Here is a 17041-nt window from a genome sequence, read left to right on the forward strand (position 1 = left end):
GAGTGTTAGAGTATGCGTTTGATTTTTCTCTCAACCCAGTTTTACAAGAGAAAATCATATTCATGTGTATCTATCTTGCAACTTTATATACAGTATTTGATGGTCAGTTGTTTGGTGTTTTGGGAAAAGAGCAACCTTGTCTGTAATAGGCCCCCTCCTTGCAGCCAGTCCTTGGGGGGAGCTCGCAGACACCGGGTGATAAGTGATACGGGGCCCCCGCTGGGTGTGCCTACCACCTGCAAACTCAGGAGAAGGGATCTGGTGCGTTGCAGATTGGGCGGACAGAAGGTTGTCAGCCATAACAGCAAACCAAGGACCTGCTGGTGGACACCAGTAGTGAAGGAGGCCGTCAAGCTAAAGAAGCAGGCATTTGAGTTTGGTTTGTTCTCTTGAATCAGCAGACCGATATCGGGAGGCCTGAAGGACTCCAGTTTTGTGCTTTCAGAAGCAAAATCTCAGGGGTTGAGTTTGGGGAGGCCATGCAGAATCACTCAAAGAAGCTGATCTTAACTGTCAGACAATCTGAGATACTTTGGTGGTAGTAGGAACACTTTGAGCAACTTCTAAACCTGACTGACATGCACTTTTTGAAGGAGACAGAGGACTCGGGGGAACCCTTCACTAATAAAGGTCACTAATGAACATAAAAAGCCCTTCAGAGGCAAGGCGCCAGGAGCAGGCTCTGGATATTGTTGAATATTATGGGTTGTTGGCAGTGCCTTGCTGGAAAATCTTTACATTGGAAATTAGGTTGCGGCTGATTGTGGAACCTCAGATTCAACATAAGACCAGCTCTTCACTCCAGTCTACATGTATATGTGTTGTGGAAAGCTTATGATGGTGTTCTGTGGGCATTAACTTTTTAGTTCACTGGCCAAAGGACATGTAAGAAGAAAAAACCCACCGGCCAAGCATATTTTTTACCGGCCAAAATAATAAACTGCCTTTTTGTGTAGACATTTGTTGTGAAGAGGGAGCTGAGCCTGAATGTGAAGCTTTCGATTTACCTGTCAGTTCAGTCAGTGCTTACAGTATGTTTATCACCTCAGGATAGTAGTCAAGCACTTAGGAACAGAGTGAAGAGCTCACACATCCAGAAGGAGCTTAGAATCACTGCTCCTTCACATTGAAAGGAACCTAGTGAGGTTGCTCAGGCATCTAATTATGATCCCAGAGTACGTTAGAGGAATTTGATATTCCACTGCCTGGGAATGCCTCAGGAGAAGTCAGACATCATGGCTAGGGAGAGGGACTTCTGGGCATTCTTGCTTAGCCTGCTGGATCTATGACCTGGACCTGAATAAGGGGCAGAACATTCATGGCTAGATAGAGCTTACCATGGTCCCTCAAGAGCTGAGTAAGTTTTATGACCCTGGGAAATCCAGACAAAATTCTTAATAAAGTTTCAAAACAGCTATGTCCTCTTCTGGAAACCAAGGCCTTTTGTAAGAATTTAATTAGTAGGATTTCTCAAATTAAATGTTTAATAGCAGATAGGGACTACACTGTTTAAAAGGCAGATATATTTTTGTCCTGTAACCTTCTTTTAATTATTCTGTTGCCATAGCAGTACACAGTTGATGTCTGTGGAACAACGAGCGGCATAAAGTTCCAACAAACATCCAGAATACTTGGTGGTGGAATATGGGTGGTTTTCCTCAAGACTCCCCTCTGACATGAGACAGAGGGAGTGGAGGGAGAGACAGAAAATGAGTGGGTGTGGGGTTGGGTCTGGTCCTGTCGAGCTGTGGGAAAATCCCACGTACTTTCTCCCCAACTCCTACTCATAACACCCAGATGGAGGAGGGGAGGAGAAAAGGAGGGAAAGGAGGAAAAAAGGAGTGCAGATAAGAGAAACAGCAGAGGAAGACAAGGAGAAGAAAGAATGGAAAGCTAAACAGGATAGGAGATGAAAGAGAAAGAAAGTTGTAAAAGGGAAGGAAAGCAGAAGCTAGTGAGGAAGAAAATAATTTCAGCTTTTTCTATCTTTCCCCATCTTCTCTCCTACTCTCTATCTCCCTCTCTTGAGCCTCCTTCCTTTTCTCTCACGCTTACTATCTCTCTATCCCTCCTTTCCTCTCCTGCTATCCATCTTAACCTCATTGCCTATCATTCTCTCTATCTCTTGCGATTGTTCCTTCCCTCTGTATTCACCCCCCTCTCCCTGATGAAGTGTGTTGAAGACTCTGGCGTAGGTCCCTTTCTCCTCAATCAGAAGATGGAGAGATTGTTTTGATTGCTCAGCCCACTAGCGCCAGAAGTCTTAGCGCCTGTTTCCTGTACACAGATTAGCTATTCTGAAAACTACTGCACTTGGAGGACGTCCCTTCAAGTTTTTTTCCCAATTCCAGGAAGGGACAGAAGTTCCTCTCCCGCTCGTGAAAGCATATTATTACTTATTTCATGCGGGAACCCACTAGAAACAGGCCTATGGCTCATTTTGGGTCTTGACCCATATTTTAAGAAGTACTGGCCCAAAATAATGATAATTCTCAATGTAAAAATTAGAGGTTATAAGGGTCCTTATGGGTTACCTTTTTATGTGTACATATAGCAGTTGTATACAGCTATGAGTCATCACTAGATGATGATTATCACTTCCCGTGTCTTATTTAATGATATTTGACTCTTTGCTTTCAGAAGGATTGATTTTACCTAAATTGTGTAAAGAGAGCCCTTCATTGTCACTTACAATATTTGCCTTTTTCCTGTATCCTTTGTTTAGAAGTCATACGTAGGTGATTTTATTTGTATAAGTTGTTATTTTTACAATGTTCTCTTCTTTCCCTAAAGCATGGTACTGAATTCATTACAGACCGTGTGTATCTGTGTGTGTTTTTGTGCATTCAAGTGTATGTAACCATTCTAAACTATAATCTACGTCACCAGATAGCAGTACTATGTACTTATGGCCTATTTTGGGCGAGTTTGTAACCTGAGAACTACTTTTTACGCGGTCACCACAGGGTTTTGGGGGAGTTCAAGTTCGGTAAAAGTTTAGACTGACTGAAAGCAGTATTTGTGTGTGTGTGTGTGTGGGGGGGGCGTGTGCGTGCAAGTGTGCACAAATCAGTGTGAATGGCTTCTTTGTGAGATCAGCCTTATTGAGATTTCATACTCTGGTAGGAGCAAGGCAGAGTGGAAAATGTACTATAAATCTGGCGTCTGGCAAATTAGTTACATGTATTTGAAAGTTTGTTGAACATTTGTTTTAGTATGCAACATGCTGTATCTTTAGCCTCGTGAGACCATTCGTGTTTGTGGCAAGGAAAATCAAACATGACAAACCATTTTTAAATATTTATGACATGATCTGTACTTGTACTGGATTTTTTCCCCCTTTTACTCTACAATTTGGTATGGCCAGTTTCCCTTGTATACTGCAGTCCTTCTAACTGTTACTTCCACTGTCACTACCCAAAATGTAAGGCCTCAGTATACTTCAAACAAAGTGCTTGTCAGATCATCTAACAGTGTGAAGCCTCCTTACCGGCGGCAAAAGGTTTTGTCACTTTCCAAAAACAGACAATCTGAAACCTTATAAGAAAAGTAGACTCATTTCAACAAATTCCCCAAAACAACACATGTTTACGTTCAAGTGACAAGGACCTCTAACGGCTGTAGTAATTATGACTCTTCTGTGATTTGTAACGATTTTGGAAGGTACAGATAAATGATGTTGTTCTGCTGATAGGGGCATCAGATCAGAAAAACGCTGTATGAGTCATTCTAAAGGGCATTTACAAACAACATGTTTTGTTGTTTGATTTGGAGGACTTGTTGGACAATCTGACAATCATGCCCTCTTCACTTAGCAATTGGCTGGTGAGCAACTGTGTGAAAGTAGTCAGGGTTTGAACTGCCTTTGAGTAGAGCTCGAAAGTGTACAATTAATCGTGTTGAGACTCCAAAGACACGCAATTGTTGAGATTGGGGAGGCAGTGTGACGCAGCCAGGAGGAAGCTATGATGGCAGGCTCCAAGTGTGTCCATTTGGAAAAGATATAAACACTTTTGTACGTATAAGCACGTTGTACAACCTAGTTTGTTTGAAGTATACTGTGGCCTTTAGACTGCCACATGTCTCGGCTGATAACCGGTTTCTCCAGCCATGTTTTTTCTTCACTTCAGTTTTGACAAGTCATGTGGTTGGTTAAATGTAGTTCAACATAATTAACATTTAACAAATTTACCCTCCATAATAGAAATGCCTGATCACCAAATCTAAGTAGTGTCTGATCTGCGCTCAGCTAACTCAGTTTTGGAGTAGGTTAGAACCAGGTTAGATTAGCCCATTGAGATCGACCCCCAACGCATGTTCAACCCTTGTCGTTAGCTAATTAGCTTTCCTGAGTGTAACCTCAGTGTAGAGGGCTGGGTCAGACAAATCAACACACCCAAAAACTCAAAGAGCCTGAAAGGAAATTAGTGTCTGTACAGGATGCTGCACCTCTCCTCTGACGCCCACCCACTGTCTTTGGCTTGGCAGATTGTTATATAAAATATATATGTAATGTAAATGTATATATTCAGCCATACAGGCACATACAGGGGTCAGGCTAATCCTTATTATGTAAGAGGACAGAGGACAACGAGATTTCAGCTTTCAGAAAATCCCCTACCACTGTTGTTTAGGAAAAACATGGCCACCCATGCCACGCTATTAAGTAACTTGGATTAAACAATTTAATACATCAGATAAGTGAAATGGAAAAATTATGTGTCATAACTGTATTTTCCCAGTGCCACCATACTTGCTTTTACATGTGATATCAAAGGAAGCCCATGACCATTGCTCATTCTTCATAAAAAATATTCCTATTGTCATTTTCAGTAAGCGATGCCATTTGCTTGCTTGCGTATGTGTGTGTGTGTGTATGTGTTCCCGCACACATGAATCTGTCCAAATGTGAATGCACCATACAGAGGATGTGTGACCCTCTCAGTACAAAGGGTCTTTCTGCAGAGTTCATGTTCCACTCCCCTCCACCTACTCCAGCCAGCACTGCCAGTAAGTCACAAGATAAAGACGTTTGCATTGAACTTGTGTCACTTGTCACACTTTATTCCTTTTTTGGTTTGATCTTGTGACATGATTTTTTTTTATTCGTCTCAATTGAATAAAGTGACTGCTACTCCTACAAAGTGATTAACACAAAATTGTAAAATGGGTGTCAAACTCTAACATTTTATTTAGTATAGGGTTTTCCAAACAATTTTATGTACAGTACACAGTACAGTGTTACAGTAGACACATATGGAGCAACGGATCTGCACTTGGTATGATTTTGTTCCATAGGATTTAGTACAGAACTGGGTAACACAGAGAGGGTTTATATTGTGGCTTTAGTCATGCAATAACACTCTTGAGGGTGTAACCTGTCTTTGTACATCATCCTCGCACTCTCATATTTTGAAATGAAATCATTGTAAAATTACCTCAATCCCTACTTAATAATATGCAACCTTCCTGGAAGTTTCCACGTCCAAAACTCCTTGGGGTCTGAGGCCCCTAATTTGGGATTTGTTTATTAGCTGATACTACAGATATCCAGGGCAACTTATCATGAGTTCAGTATCTTGCTCAAGAACAGCTCAACAAGACACATTTACAGTTGGGAGTATCGAACACATGATAATTAAGTTTAGGGCAATCTCTCTGCCAGTTGCTAGTTAAATTTTGTGGTTTTACAAGATGCCCTAAGTTTGAACCACGCTTGACTTCCAAGTAACATTTTTAAGATAACCTGTGTGCAGATAAAAATCCTAGGTCTTGACCAAAAGTGAAGCCAAAACATCTTGATCGCCCCTTGGTGGCTGGCTGCAGTGTAGGTCATAAACCCCTTCCACTCCATGTTAGCGGATGGGACATGAGCCAAACTAAAAACTCAAAGTGCATGTCAAATACATTTTTCCCAAAGATGGTTTCTGTCATTTTAGGTAGTTGTAATCACGCTGATGTATGTTCAAGTGTTATTTTTTCTGATAAGTTTGGTTTTAATTCATTATTTGATGCTATAAAATCGTAATTGATAGCTGAGCCCGGCTCGCGATTGAGTCGGACTGGTGTATGGGCGGGACCTCGCTACCGCGGCTCCAACACCGATCACTACTGCGCAGACTCTGGCTCCAAATGACTGCACCAGCGCAAGATGGCAGCTCCCGTATCCGGGATATTTTGCCTTCATTTTTGTACAGTGGGAGGAAGTGGAGACGCGTCCTTCCATCTTTATACATAGTTTATGGTCTTGACGGAGTCCCTCTACCTGTGTTGCCCCAGATGTGTGCGTTTGTCTGTTTGATGACAGTCTGTGTGCCATCAGATGCCACAAATCATCACCTTGAGTTATACTAATGCCCCGAAGGAGCAGAGGCTACCAACCACCCACGCTCGGCCCTGCTCTGGTCTGTGGTTCTCTACGTAAAACAGTGTGCTGACGATAAAGTTGATTTAGTTATGTTGGCTCATCACCTAGCAGCTTGGAAAACACACAAGCGCGAGCATGTATGCACACACACACACACACAGAGCAGCACACAGTAACACACTCTCTCCTCTCACCAGTCACATGCTCTTTTCCTCATCTCTCTCTCTCTCTCTCTCTCTCTCTCTCTCTCTCTCTCTCTCTCTCTCACCCCCACATAAACACACACACACACACACAGTTGAGCGTCAGAGGGCCCCATGTATGTCAGAGATTTATCCAAACACAGCTACAGTTGCTACATGCTACAATTATTACCAGATGGACTTGGGGAAAACATATTAAGTCTGCTTTTTCATTAGCACACTGCGCACCCTCCTGTGAGACGAAGATGGAGAGAGAGAGAGAGAGAGAGAGAGATGGGGAAGGAGAGTGAAAGAGACATTTCAAAAAGTGTAATTAATTTTAAATCGAGCACAATTGACCCTTGTCGGCCACTGTCCCTGAATGGTTGTATATTTCCATTTCCATTTTCTTCCATTTAGCTCAAGGTCCCATGAAATCAAAAATGATTTTTTTGTGTTGCTATGTTTTCAAAACATCCAGTTTTATGTGTTTGTATCAAAGTCCCACCCTTTTCCTTTTTTCAATCTTACACTCGAGGGAGTATAAAGAAATTCTATTCAATGAAATGTGATTACAGAATGTGATCCAACCTTCAAAACCTACAACTTTAACTTTGTTACTACAACTAGCAGTCACATGGATTTGGAAACATTTATTATGTTCACTGGTTACAGCCTTACAAATATTAGGATTTCATGCTTTTCTCTGCATTATATCATTGTAATATAAATATCAATTATTGCTTGGATTAAACAAGGAATATGAAGATGTCACCGTGGGCTCCAGTAAATTGTGATGTGATGGACTTTATAAACGATTAAACAAGGGATCCATAATGAAAATCATTGCTAGCTGCAGCCCAAATCAGAAGTATCATTTTGCAACATTGCCACCATCATGAGCAGTTTTCTCCATCTGCGACAGTGTCGAATAAACAGTACTGTATGTTGCATTACACATGCATGAGATGTAAACATACCTCTTTTGCGTCTTCCTGCCTTGCTCTGTAAATGGGGTTGATGTCAAAGACGAGCTATCTTCAATGACAGAGTGGAGGCTAATGTCACTCTGAAGTCTTTGTCCCTCTGAGTACTGATGTCCTGACCTGACGTCTTGTTTCAAGCAGAAAGATGTCAAACCACAGAAGGTGTTACAATTTCTTGGGACCTTTTAATTGATTTATTTGCGTGTAAGAGTAAGACATAGAGAAGAGTTTTATATTCGGTTTAGCTCACTTTAACTGGCAGTTTTCATGTGTCCGTTTCCTGGAAAGAACTATGTAATTTTGTACTAATTATAGGTGAAAGAGAAAACATTCTAAGAAAGTTATTTTAGTTAGTGTAGTTAGTTCTTGAGTTTGTAAGCAGTTGTTGATTTCCATTTCAGCAACAGTTCAGTTCATATATGTTGAATTGTAAGCTTATCTGTAGACATATTTCACATTTTTGTGAGTTCAGCTGACCTGCTGACTGAAAGACTTTAAGTTAAGCTAGCAGTTAATTGGAATGCATTATTTGCATTTGAACAGTCTCTCAGTTTTCAAAATTAGTACCAAATCCTTTCCAGGAAACCTACAAGGACATTTTTCGGAATTTATTTTGATGAACTTTGATGAAATACCTTTTTCTTGCATGTGTTTTTATTTATATATATTAATGACAAAGTAAAGTACACATACAAACACGTATGCCAGTGTCATCATGTATCACTGGTACTAAGCACATATGTATTTATGTCCCGTATGTATGCTAGCTATGCCTGCTTGACATCTAATGCATGCTAATTATAAATGTGTGCTCTACTTGCAGGGATGCATGTCAGCTATGTACAGACACATCACACGTCCTATCTCTAAAGACTAGACTAAACTAAATATGTACAGTGGTGTGAAAAAGTGTTTGCCCCCTTCCTGATTTTTTTTTTTTGCATGTTTGTCACACTTAAATGTTTCAGATCATCAAACAAATTTAAATATATATTAAATATAAATATTATTATTATAATATAACACAAGTAAACACAAAATGCAGTTTTTAAATGAAGGTTGTTATTATTAAGGGAAAACAAAATCCAAACCTACATGGCCCTGTGTGAAAAAGTGATTGCCCCCTAAACCTAATAACTGGTTGGGCCACCCTTAGCAGCAACAACTGCAATCAAGCATTTGCGATAACTTGTAATTAATCTTTTACAGTGCTGTGGAGGAATTTTGGCCCACTCATCATTACAGAATTGTTGTAATTCAGCCGCATTGAAGGGTTTTCGAGCATGAACTGCCTTTTTAAGGTCATGGCACAGCATCCCTATTGAGATGAACAAGTCTTGGGGAGCATCAAGATGTTTTCTGGCAAAAATGAGCCTTAATGTTCTTTTTGCTCAGCATTGGTTTTTGTCTTGGAACTCTGCCATGCAGGCCATTTTTTCCCAGTGTCATTCTTATGGTGGAGTCATGAACACTGACCTTAACTGAGGCAAGTGAGGCCTGCAGTTCTTTGGATGTTGTTGTGGGGTCTTTTGTGACCTCTTGGATGAGTCGTTGCTGCGCTCTTGGGGTAATTTTGGTCGGTCGGCCACTCCTGGGAAGGTTCACCACTGTTCCATGTTTTCGCCATTTGTGGATAATGGCTCTCACTGTGGTTCGCTGGAGTCCCAAAGCTTTAGAAATGGCTTTATAACCTTTTCCAGACTGATAGATCTCAATTACTTTCTTTCTCATTTGTTCCTGAATTTCTTTGGATCTCGGCATGATGTCTAGCTTTTGAAGATCTTTTGGTCTACTTCACTTTGTCAGGCAGGTCCTATTTAAGTGATTTCTTGATTGAGAACAGGTGTGGCAGTAATCAGGCCTGCGTGTGGCTAGAGAAATTGAACTCTGATAAACCACAGTTAAGTTATGTTTTAACAGGTGGGGCAATCACTTGTTCACACAGGGCCATGTAGGTTTGGATTTTGTATTCCCTTAATGATAACAACTTTCATTTAAAAACTGCATTTTATGTTTACTTGTGTTATCTTTGACTAATATTTAAATTAGTTTGATGATCTGAAACATTTAAGTGTGACAAACATGCAAAAAAATAAGAAATCACTTTTTCACACCACTGTACATATTTAGTCTAAATCTCCCTAGTTCTTTACAGGCTAAATTCAGAAGCACAGTCGGTGGCTTGACTTATAACCTCGCTTGCCAACCTTCATAACCCTAAGTGTTTGAAGATTTTTCTCTGTTGGATGTGTGTATATTTGATAGTACAGATTCCTGGGTAGCTATATTTATGAATAATTCTTTACCTGACAACTGAGACATTTTCTTTGACAAGTTTGGGACTCCAAAGGTTTGCATGCATGCGCACAATGGAGGTCATAGTAGACAATATCATTTTTTATTCCTCCTCTTTGTCTTCTTTATCTTTTCATCCCTCTTTTTTAACTTTCTAGAGTGCAGAGTCATGTCCTTCCAGAGTACACACTCATCACTACATGTACACAAAGCCTGTCCTGGTGGGTGCTGACAAACACATACAAACAGAAATTAAAACATTATAGATAAAAGTAGTTTGACAAAATAACAAAAAACTTGTTGAAAAGGTCCCTTAGTTTATCCTACAGTATATAATATATATATTCCACATAGGCAAAGTTTATTTACTTACATCATCAATCAATTATTGTAGTTAAAAAAATGTATTTAGCCTAGATCTTGAAATCACAAAACAGAAACACTAGATATTTTAACTCCAGCTGTCTTTCAATTAAAGTTCAGAATAGGCCTATTTTACTCCATTTGTTCACCATGTTAGAATCCTACTGAGTCTATATTGCTCCTGAACAACAGAGAGAAAAAAAACATCTGTTAAATAACACAGTCTGTGTCAGGGCAGATACTCATCCAGGACTTAGGTCAGGTGGGCCAGCTATGCCATCATTATTTTAATCCCCCTCCCCCCTTTCTTTTTCTGTAGCTGAGGTAATATGATTCTCAGAGCTAGCATAGCCGCTCAGTGTTTCCCTTATTACAGGGTGCTATCTTCAGCAAAATACCAGTCAAATATAAATACCCAGGATACATAAAGTACATATTAAAAAAAAAAAAGAATATTCTAATATCCAATCAGTGATGTATCCTGTTCTTTTGTCTAATTTTGTCACAATAAGAAGCAAAAATCTTACTATGTTTTAACTCTGCTTCTCCCTAGATTTGTGACTTACTAGGCAACCTGAAGGCTACTTTTAGTTTTGCACTGTTATATTGAAGATCATTTTTTTTTAGACTTCTCCATATGATATGGAGATAACAGAGATTAAACAGATGAAGAGAGTTGTGTGAAGAATAGCAGGTGATAAGATCTGAACCTCTTTGGCGAGCACATACTCAACTTCACAGGGATACTACTTTAGTGGACTGTATATTATTAATACACTTGTACACAGGGCTGGAGCCGGTGAAGATGTGGACTATAAGTGGTGGGGCAAAGGGGATGCATGGCACCCAGGACAGCTGTCTCACATCTTGAGCCCAAAGGGGCCTATTCAGAATTACCAATAATCAATCATAGGGGAGTTATTTTCATAAATATGACCCATAAAGCCAACTTTTCCTTCACTACATGGGAAAACTATACATGACCTCTCCTCCCCGGCGCCAGTCAGTCCAGAGTGATGCCTTCTTCTGGCCTGGCAGCTGGCTCCATGCATGGATAGACAGTTAAGACAGACAGATGACTGGGTTGCGACAGACTGAGTAGTAGTCTAGTCGTCCCTGTTTAGCTCCTACTCTTCGTCCTCTTTGGTAGCTTTTAACAGCTATTTCTGTATCTGTGTCAGCATTGCACTTTTAGAATGGACTTTCACTTCCAAAAGCTCACACATCCTGGGGATCGTTTTGCTACAGAGGCTTACCATCTAAAGTATGCAGCTCAATATGAAAAAGCATTCCTTAACATGGACATCTTCATATAAAAAATAAATGATCCAATTTTTTTTATAATCAACATTTTATCAACACATTATTATTTATTATTTTATTATTCGTTTTAATGATGCCTTCAAACAGGGTCCAGTTTCAAAAAGAACTCTTTTGAACGACTCTGATGTTTCTAAGTAATTTTTCTGATAGTGTGACATGATTGTGGTTTTACAAAATGTCAGAACCCATGGATATTAGTTTTTGATTTTTTTTTTAAATTATGTTTGTTGTCCACCATTTTCTTGTTCTTAACATGACATTGAAATGCAGAAAAAAACTAAATCATTCACTATATTCGAAAAGGGACAAGATGAGATCCATTTTCATAGTCAATTGCCTAGCAACCTAGTTCTCACAACTTACTGGGTATTCTGCCAAAACAGCCTTGTGTTAAAAAAGTGCAAGAGCTTGGTTGATGAGCATGTTGTTTCAGGTACAGGTGAGAAATAGATGATTTTGAAGGGTTATCAGATGCCAAAACACCGGACAACAGTTAATAATATGAGGAGGGATTTTACAACTCTGGAAAGTTATCATGCTGACAATCATTTTATCCTCCATTGCAACGATCTCCAGGAAATTGGTAGAAATACAGCGTTTGTGTTCGCTGGCAAAAGTTGTGCCAGTTTCAAATTTTTTGCCATGCAACCCATTGACAATGGCCTCATTGAAATAAATAAGGCTGCATTTTTTTCACACAATGCTGTTGACTAAATTGCTATAAAGCTTGAAAGCCAAGCATATTGTGTACCAAGGTGTAGTAAGACATTATGAGTCCCATTTGAAGGTAGCATAACATCTTCTATTTGGCACTGCCATTACACATAGAATGGAATTTAATCTTGTAGGTTTTCAGTTTAAACAAATTGAAATGTATATTTTATGAACAGATGGAATTTCAGTCTGGAGTTTTACTAAGAAATAAATGTAGGAAATAAATTGCACCACTGCTAGGAAGTTTCAAAATAGTTTGAAGAAGTTTGATGATACCATTGCTGAATTTGAAGGATGTTTACCTTATTGACTTTATCGTAGAGGTCACGTGTGCCACCTGTATCCCTCTGTATACTGTTGGGGAGTTGATAAATAATTTCATTGAAAACTCAGGAAGTGAATGTTATCATGTGTGAAGTGTGAAGCACACATTGTGTCCTGTTAATGTTCTATTGTTTCATACACTCTACAAACTAACATTCACTTGATGTATTTAAGACTGTCAGCTGAGCACAGAGCATGTAAGTGATAAGTGATGGCCCAGAATCCCACTCAGCTGCCTAAATATCAAGTCTGAATATAAACTAACATAATGGCATCCCACTCTGAACTAGTTTTGCCTGTCTAAGACAATTTATCACAAGTAAACCATCTTAAAATGTCCTTCCTTTTAATTACGGTTAATAATGGTTAAAATATTAAAAACAGTCATTTGGTCCTGCTTTCCTGTTTGTGTGAATGCTTACACACAACTTTTATCATTTGTATGAGCATGTCCACCTACTGTACTGTGTATGTGCATGCAAACTTAAACTTAGCTGAAGTATTTTCATGAATCCCATCTGAGTGCAGGACTGTTTATTCCTCTGTTCCTGGTTTGGATAATCTTTGATACAGAAAAACGCTCCAGCTGCATCAAAGACAGAGATAAGAGCCGGTCTTCTCTGTATGTGTGTGTGTTTTTGTTCCTGTGTGTGCCTGTGTGTGTGCGCATGCACGTCAGTGCCTGCATGAGCGTGTCTGAATCTTGTACAGCCTGACTCTAGCCTGCATGGCTGGTCACAGGTAATCTGCCCTAGAGCTCTGGCCTGCAAAAGAAACACACACACACACAAGCACACACACACAATGTACATCTGGCCACATTACCAGTTCTTATCTTGTTCCCCTGCTGCTGTTCTGTCCACCACATGGAAGACAGTGATAACATCTAGCCTCTGGTTCAGAAAATTACCCACACAGACACACACACACACAAACAGAAATAATACATTTACAAGATGTATGTGTATATATATGCATGTTTCTATTTGTGTTTATATGCCGCACAAGTGCTTGTTTGTTTCTTTGACTAACTAACACTTTTGCTCGTGTACACACATGTCTGTGACTGGCATAATTTCCTCTGACCTAATTTTCATGTGAAAACAAAATCACTTTAATGACGCACTTCAGTTGAGCTAAAACATTGAAACCTGCATGTCATCCTATACTGAATGTGTAAATGTGTTGTGACACTCATTGTTGAAACCATAGGAAAATGTAACAAAACCTGTATTATCTACTATTCAGGAAAATCTGTGTGTAGCCTATTGAGCCTTGTGGTTCCCAGTATGAAGTCCAAAAGCTGATGGCTGTATGCTGTTTTTCCCCAAGTGTTGAAAATAGTTTTGGTTTGTTTGATCAACTGATTTTCCAAAATGATCTGTCACAGTTACCATCTCCAAAGTGTTAAAATGTAAAATCTTCCATAAAGAAGAAGTTGTTGTCATTGATTCAGAGTGAAGACGTATTTGTGATGAAAGACTGACTTTCTGGTTTTCTTAGCATCAGATCAAAAGATTGCCTGGACTGTGGTTTATGAGGCACTATGCCTTCTTTTTTCCTGTGAACTCTGTGTGTGTGTGTGTGTGTCAGGGCTTGTTGCTCCATAAAGATTGGTTAGTTTGAATATTATTTGTTGTCAGTCCCTTTGAGAACTGAGATCTTTTAAAACAACAAAGAAAGAAATAAGACAACTGTTTTGATTTCATAATTTTTATTTTCTTGAAGGGTGTTTGTTACGTGTGTGAGAGAGAGTGTGTGAGAGAGAGAGAGAGAGAGAGAGAGAGAGAGAGAGAGTGTGTGTGTTTGTGCGTGTGTGTCTATGTATGTGTGTGCATGCATGCCTATTGCCTACATGTGTGTGCCCATGGGGCCCTACTAGTGTTTGATTGCTCCTCTGACCGCACGTCAGTTGGCTTTGACTCAGTTCTAATTAAACCTAGGGCAGGTCTGAACTGGAAACACACACACAGCCTCTGAAGTTGATCTGTTATTGCCATTTGGTTAGTAGCACACTCAAAACGGTTCATTAGGTAGAGTCTATACAGGCTGCACGCACACACACGCTAATGCCTCACCAGAGGCAACAGCAACTGAACTAAATGGAGGCTTCAAACTATTAGGGACTTTTATTTTATATCTTACAGCAATTGTAATACTAAGAAATCATCCTCATTACGGTCATAAATATTAATAGATTGTAAAAACTTTTATAATGTCATTACTATATGTTATTTGGAAAATGGTTCAAAACTACATGTCTACACTATGTTTCAGTATGTAGTTAATTTTGTGACATTTTTTAACAAGTATGAGAAAGTTATGGAGTTACGAAACACTTGTATGACTCAGAAAATGTGTTGATAGCCGCCTCTATTATACAGGAAATGTGTCACAGGGAAATGGTGAGGGGGGATACAGAGGGAGAGAGGAAGAGGGAGATGGGGACTGACAGATTAAGTGAGAGAAAAAACAGAAAACCAGAGCGAGGCAAATGGAACAAGAGAAAATCCAAACTTCAAACTCCAACGAAGAGGATTCAGGAGAGAGGGGGTATGTCAAAAAAAGTTTAAGAATAGTAAAGTCACAAGTGAGGGATTCACTCTCAGAAAATCAGTCAACAGTTCAGAGAAAGGCAGATAAGAATCAACGTAGGAAGGACAGCAATCCTGAGAATGTGAGAGCAAAAAGGCTAAATATTTAAGTAAAAGTTAAGGACATGGAGGGAGAGCTGTCCTGAAAATGAGGGCGAGCAGTCAGTCGGTGTCTCAGGAGAAACAACAGGACCCAGCTGTTGCTCCGCAGGCCACCACACCCAGCCAAGAGAGACTCCATTTGTTGTTGTAGCTGGCCTTTATGACTCTCAGAGAAAAGTGGGAGAAAGGGGAGGTGGTGGCAGTAGTGGAGTCTGACCGACTTATATTAAAGAAAAGAAAAATAGGTAAGAGGAGCAAGCGTCCGCCCTATATTCCGAAATGGGAAGAGCAGGGAAAAAGCGGATGCTGCATCACTTCCTAGTTGTCATTTCTCTATTATGAGGTTTGGTTCCAAGGTTTGCTATTTGGGCCGAGTGTTGTGAGTGCCGGTGCTTTGTTTGATTACCCCAAGACTCAAGAGTTTATGAAAACACATCCAGGGGACATGACCTCAGCTGGGACCTACACACTAACTCCGTTCCCACCAAAGCTCCTCTAAACCATCTCTTTCCTCTCTTAACAAGTGTCAAACCACTTTCACTCCCAGACATGTTATCCTTCACTTTCCCGCTGATGTCCCTTTTCTACGCCTATCTTCAACCTTTGTCCCTCTCAGGCTTCTTCTCCCCTCTCCTCTGTCAATCGCCCTCTTCCTTGTCGCACTCTCTTGCCTTCTCTCTGCCTCCTAATTTTAAATAGTTAACTTAAATTGAAGAACTTCTATTTTAACGGCCTTTTCAGTGTCTCAGATCAGTAATATACAATATGTCGCTGTAGCCTGTATATACCATAAAGCACATTGCTGTCACGTCACAAAATTAAAAGCAGTGTTCTTTTTCAGCTGATGAATCACATATATTGAATATATGTGGCCACAGGTGAACCACACTGGTAGCACTTTATTTTACAGCACAAAATAAATAACTAGCATGTGGTAGGTAATTATATTTAAAAAATAACGACCTGATGGCTAATTACTTTAGACTCAAATTCAGAAACAGTTGTGTATTACATGGAACCTACCACACAAGCATGTAGTGCAAGTGCAAGGGGGTACTTGATGCCATTGCTGCCATCAAATACTGTGTTCGACCATTTCTGTTACTTTCCGAAACCGACGGTCCGACATTCACACCCATTCTCGCTGTGATTGGCCAGCTGTATGAAGGTGAGAAAGGAGCAAAGGTTTGAACTTCTCTCTCCAGCTCTCTCTTTTCATTCTTGATACTATTTCTTTCACTTTTCAACCGAACAAAACAGAGTGCAACACTAAACGTCTTCCAGGAGAGACTGTCTGAAAATGTGCGCAGTTATCCACATATTTAAACGATATTGCGTCTCCCCCTCTCTATGACAGCCAGCTTTTCACTCCTCCTTCAAGTGTGGCTGTTTGGAAAAACAATACACACTTTTGATTTCCACCGCCATGCCATGATCACTATGTGTCTACAGCCTGTATCTACCATAAAGCACATTGCTGCTATGTTGTGAAATTAAAAGAAGGATTAAAAGCTTTTTCAGCCAGTGAATCACATTTGCTATGCTGGTAGCACTTAATTCAACAGTACAATCAATACCCAGTGTGTGGTAGGTAATTAGGAAGAAGGTTTTAATAAGAAGAGTTGGTTAATTATTTTAAGTTCAGAAACAAACTAAACCGATGAGTATTATGTGGACCCTACCAGACGAGCATGTTGTGTCATAATGTGGGACACTTTTTAGGATTTAGGGCTTTAGTGTCAGATGTGGGTGTGTGGCTCAGTTTTGTATCTAACCCAGAGGACAGGACAT

The 17041-nt window shown here is 39.9% G+C and overlaps 1 protein-coding gene across 4 annotated transcripts in view; it reads left to right on the top strand.

Annotated features, from left to right (window-relative positions):
• Positions 1–17041, top strand: part of atg7 (ATG7 autophagy related 7 homolog (S. cerevisiae)) — a 66741-nt gene that overhangs the window by 35030 nt on the left and 14670 nt on the right. For 2 of the 4 annotated variants that reach the window (XM_044175308.1, XM_044175317.1), the window contains exon 19: positions 165–5042. The exons of the other annotated variants lie outside the window; for them this stretch is intronic. In XM_044175308.1, the coding sequence (XP_044031243.1) occupies positions 165–206 (42 nt within the window). In that variant the 3' untranslated portion in view covers positions 207–5042. Of the gene's footprint in view, positions 1–164; positions 5043–17041 lie in introns of those variants that run through there. 4 annotated transcript variants of the gene reach the window in all.

The sequence above is a fragment of the Siniperca chuatsi genome, linkage group LG2 (genome assembly GCF_020085105.1).
Source record: "Siniperca chuatsi isolate FFG_IHB_CAS linkage group LG2, ASM2008510v1, whole genome shotgun sequence".
NCBI lineage: Eukaryota > Metazoa > Chordata > Actinopteri > Centrarchiformes > Sinipercidae > Siniperca > Siniperca chuatsi.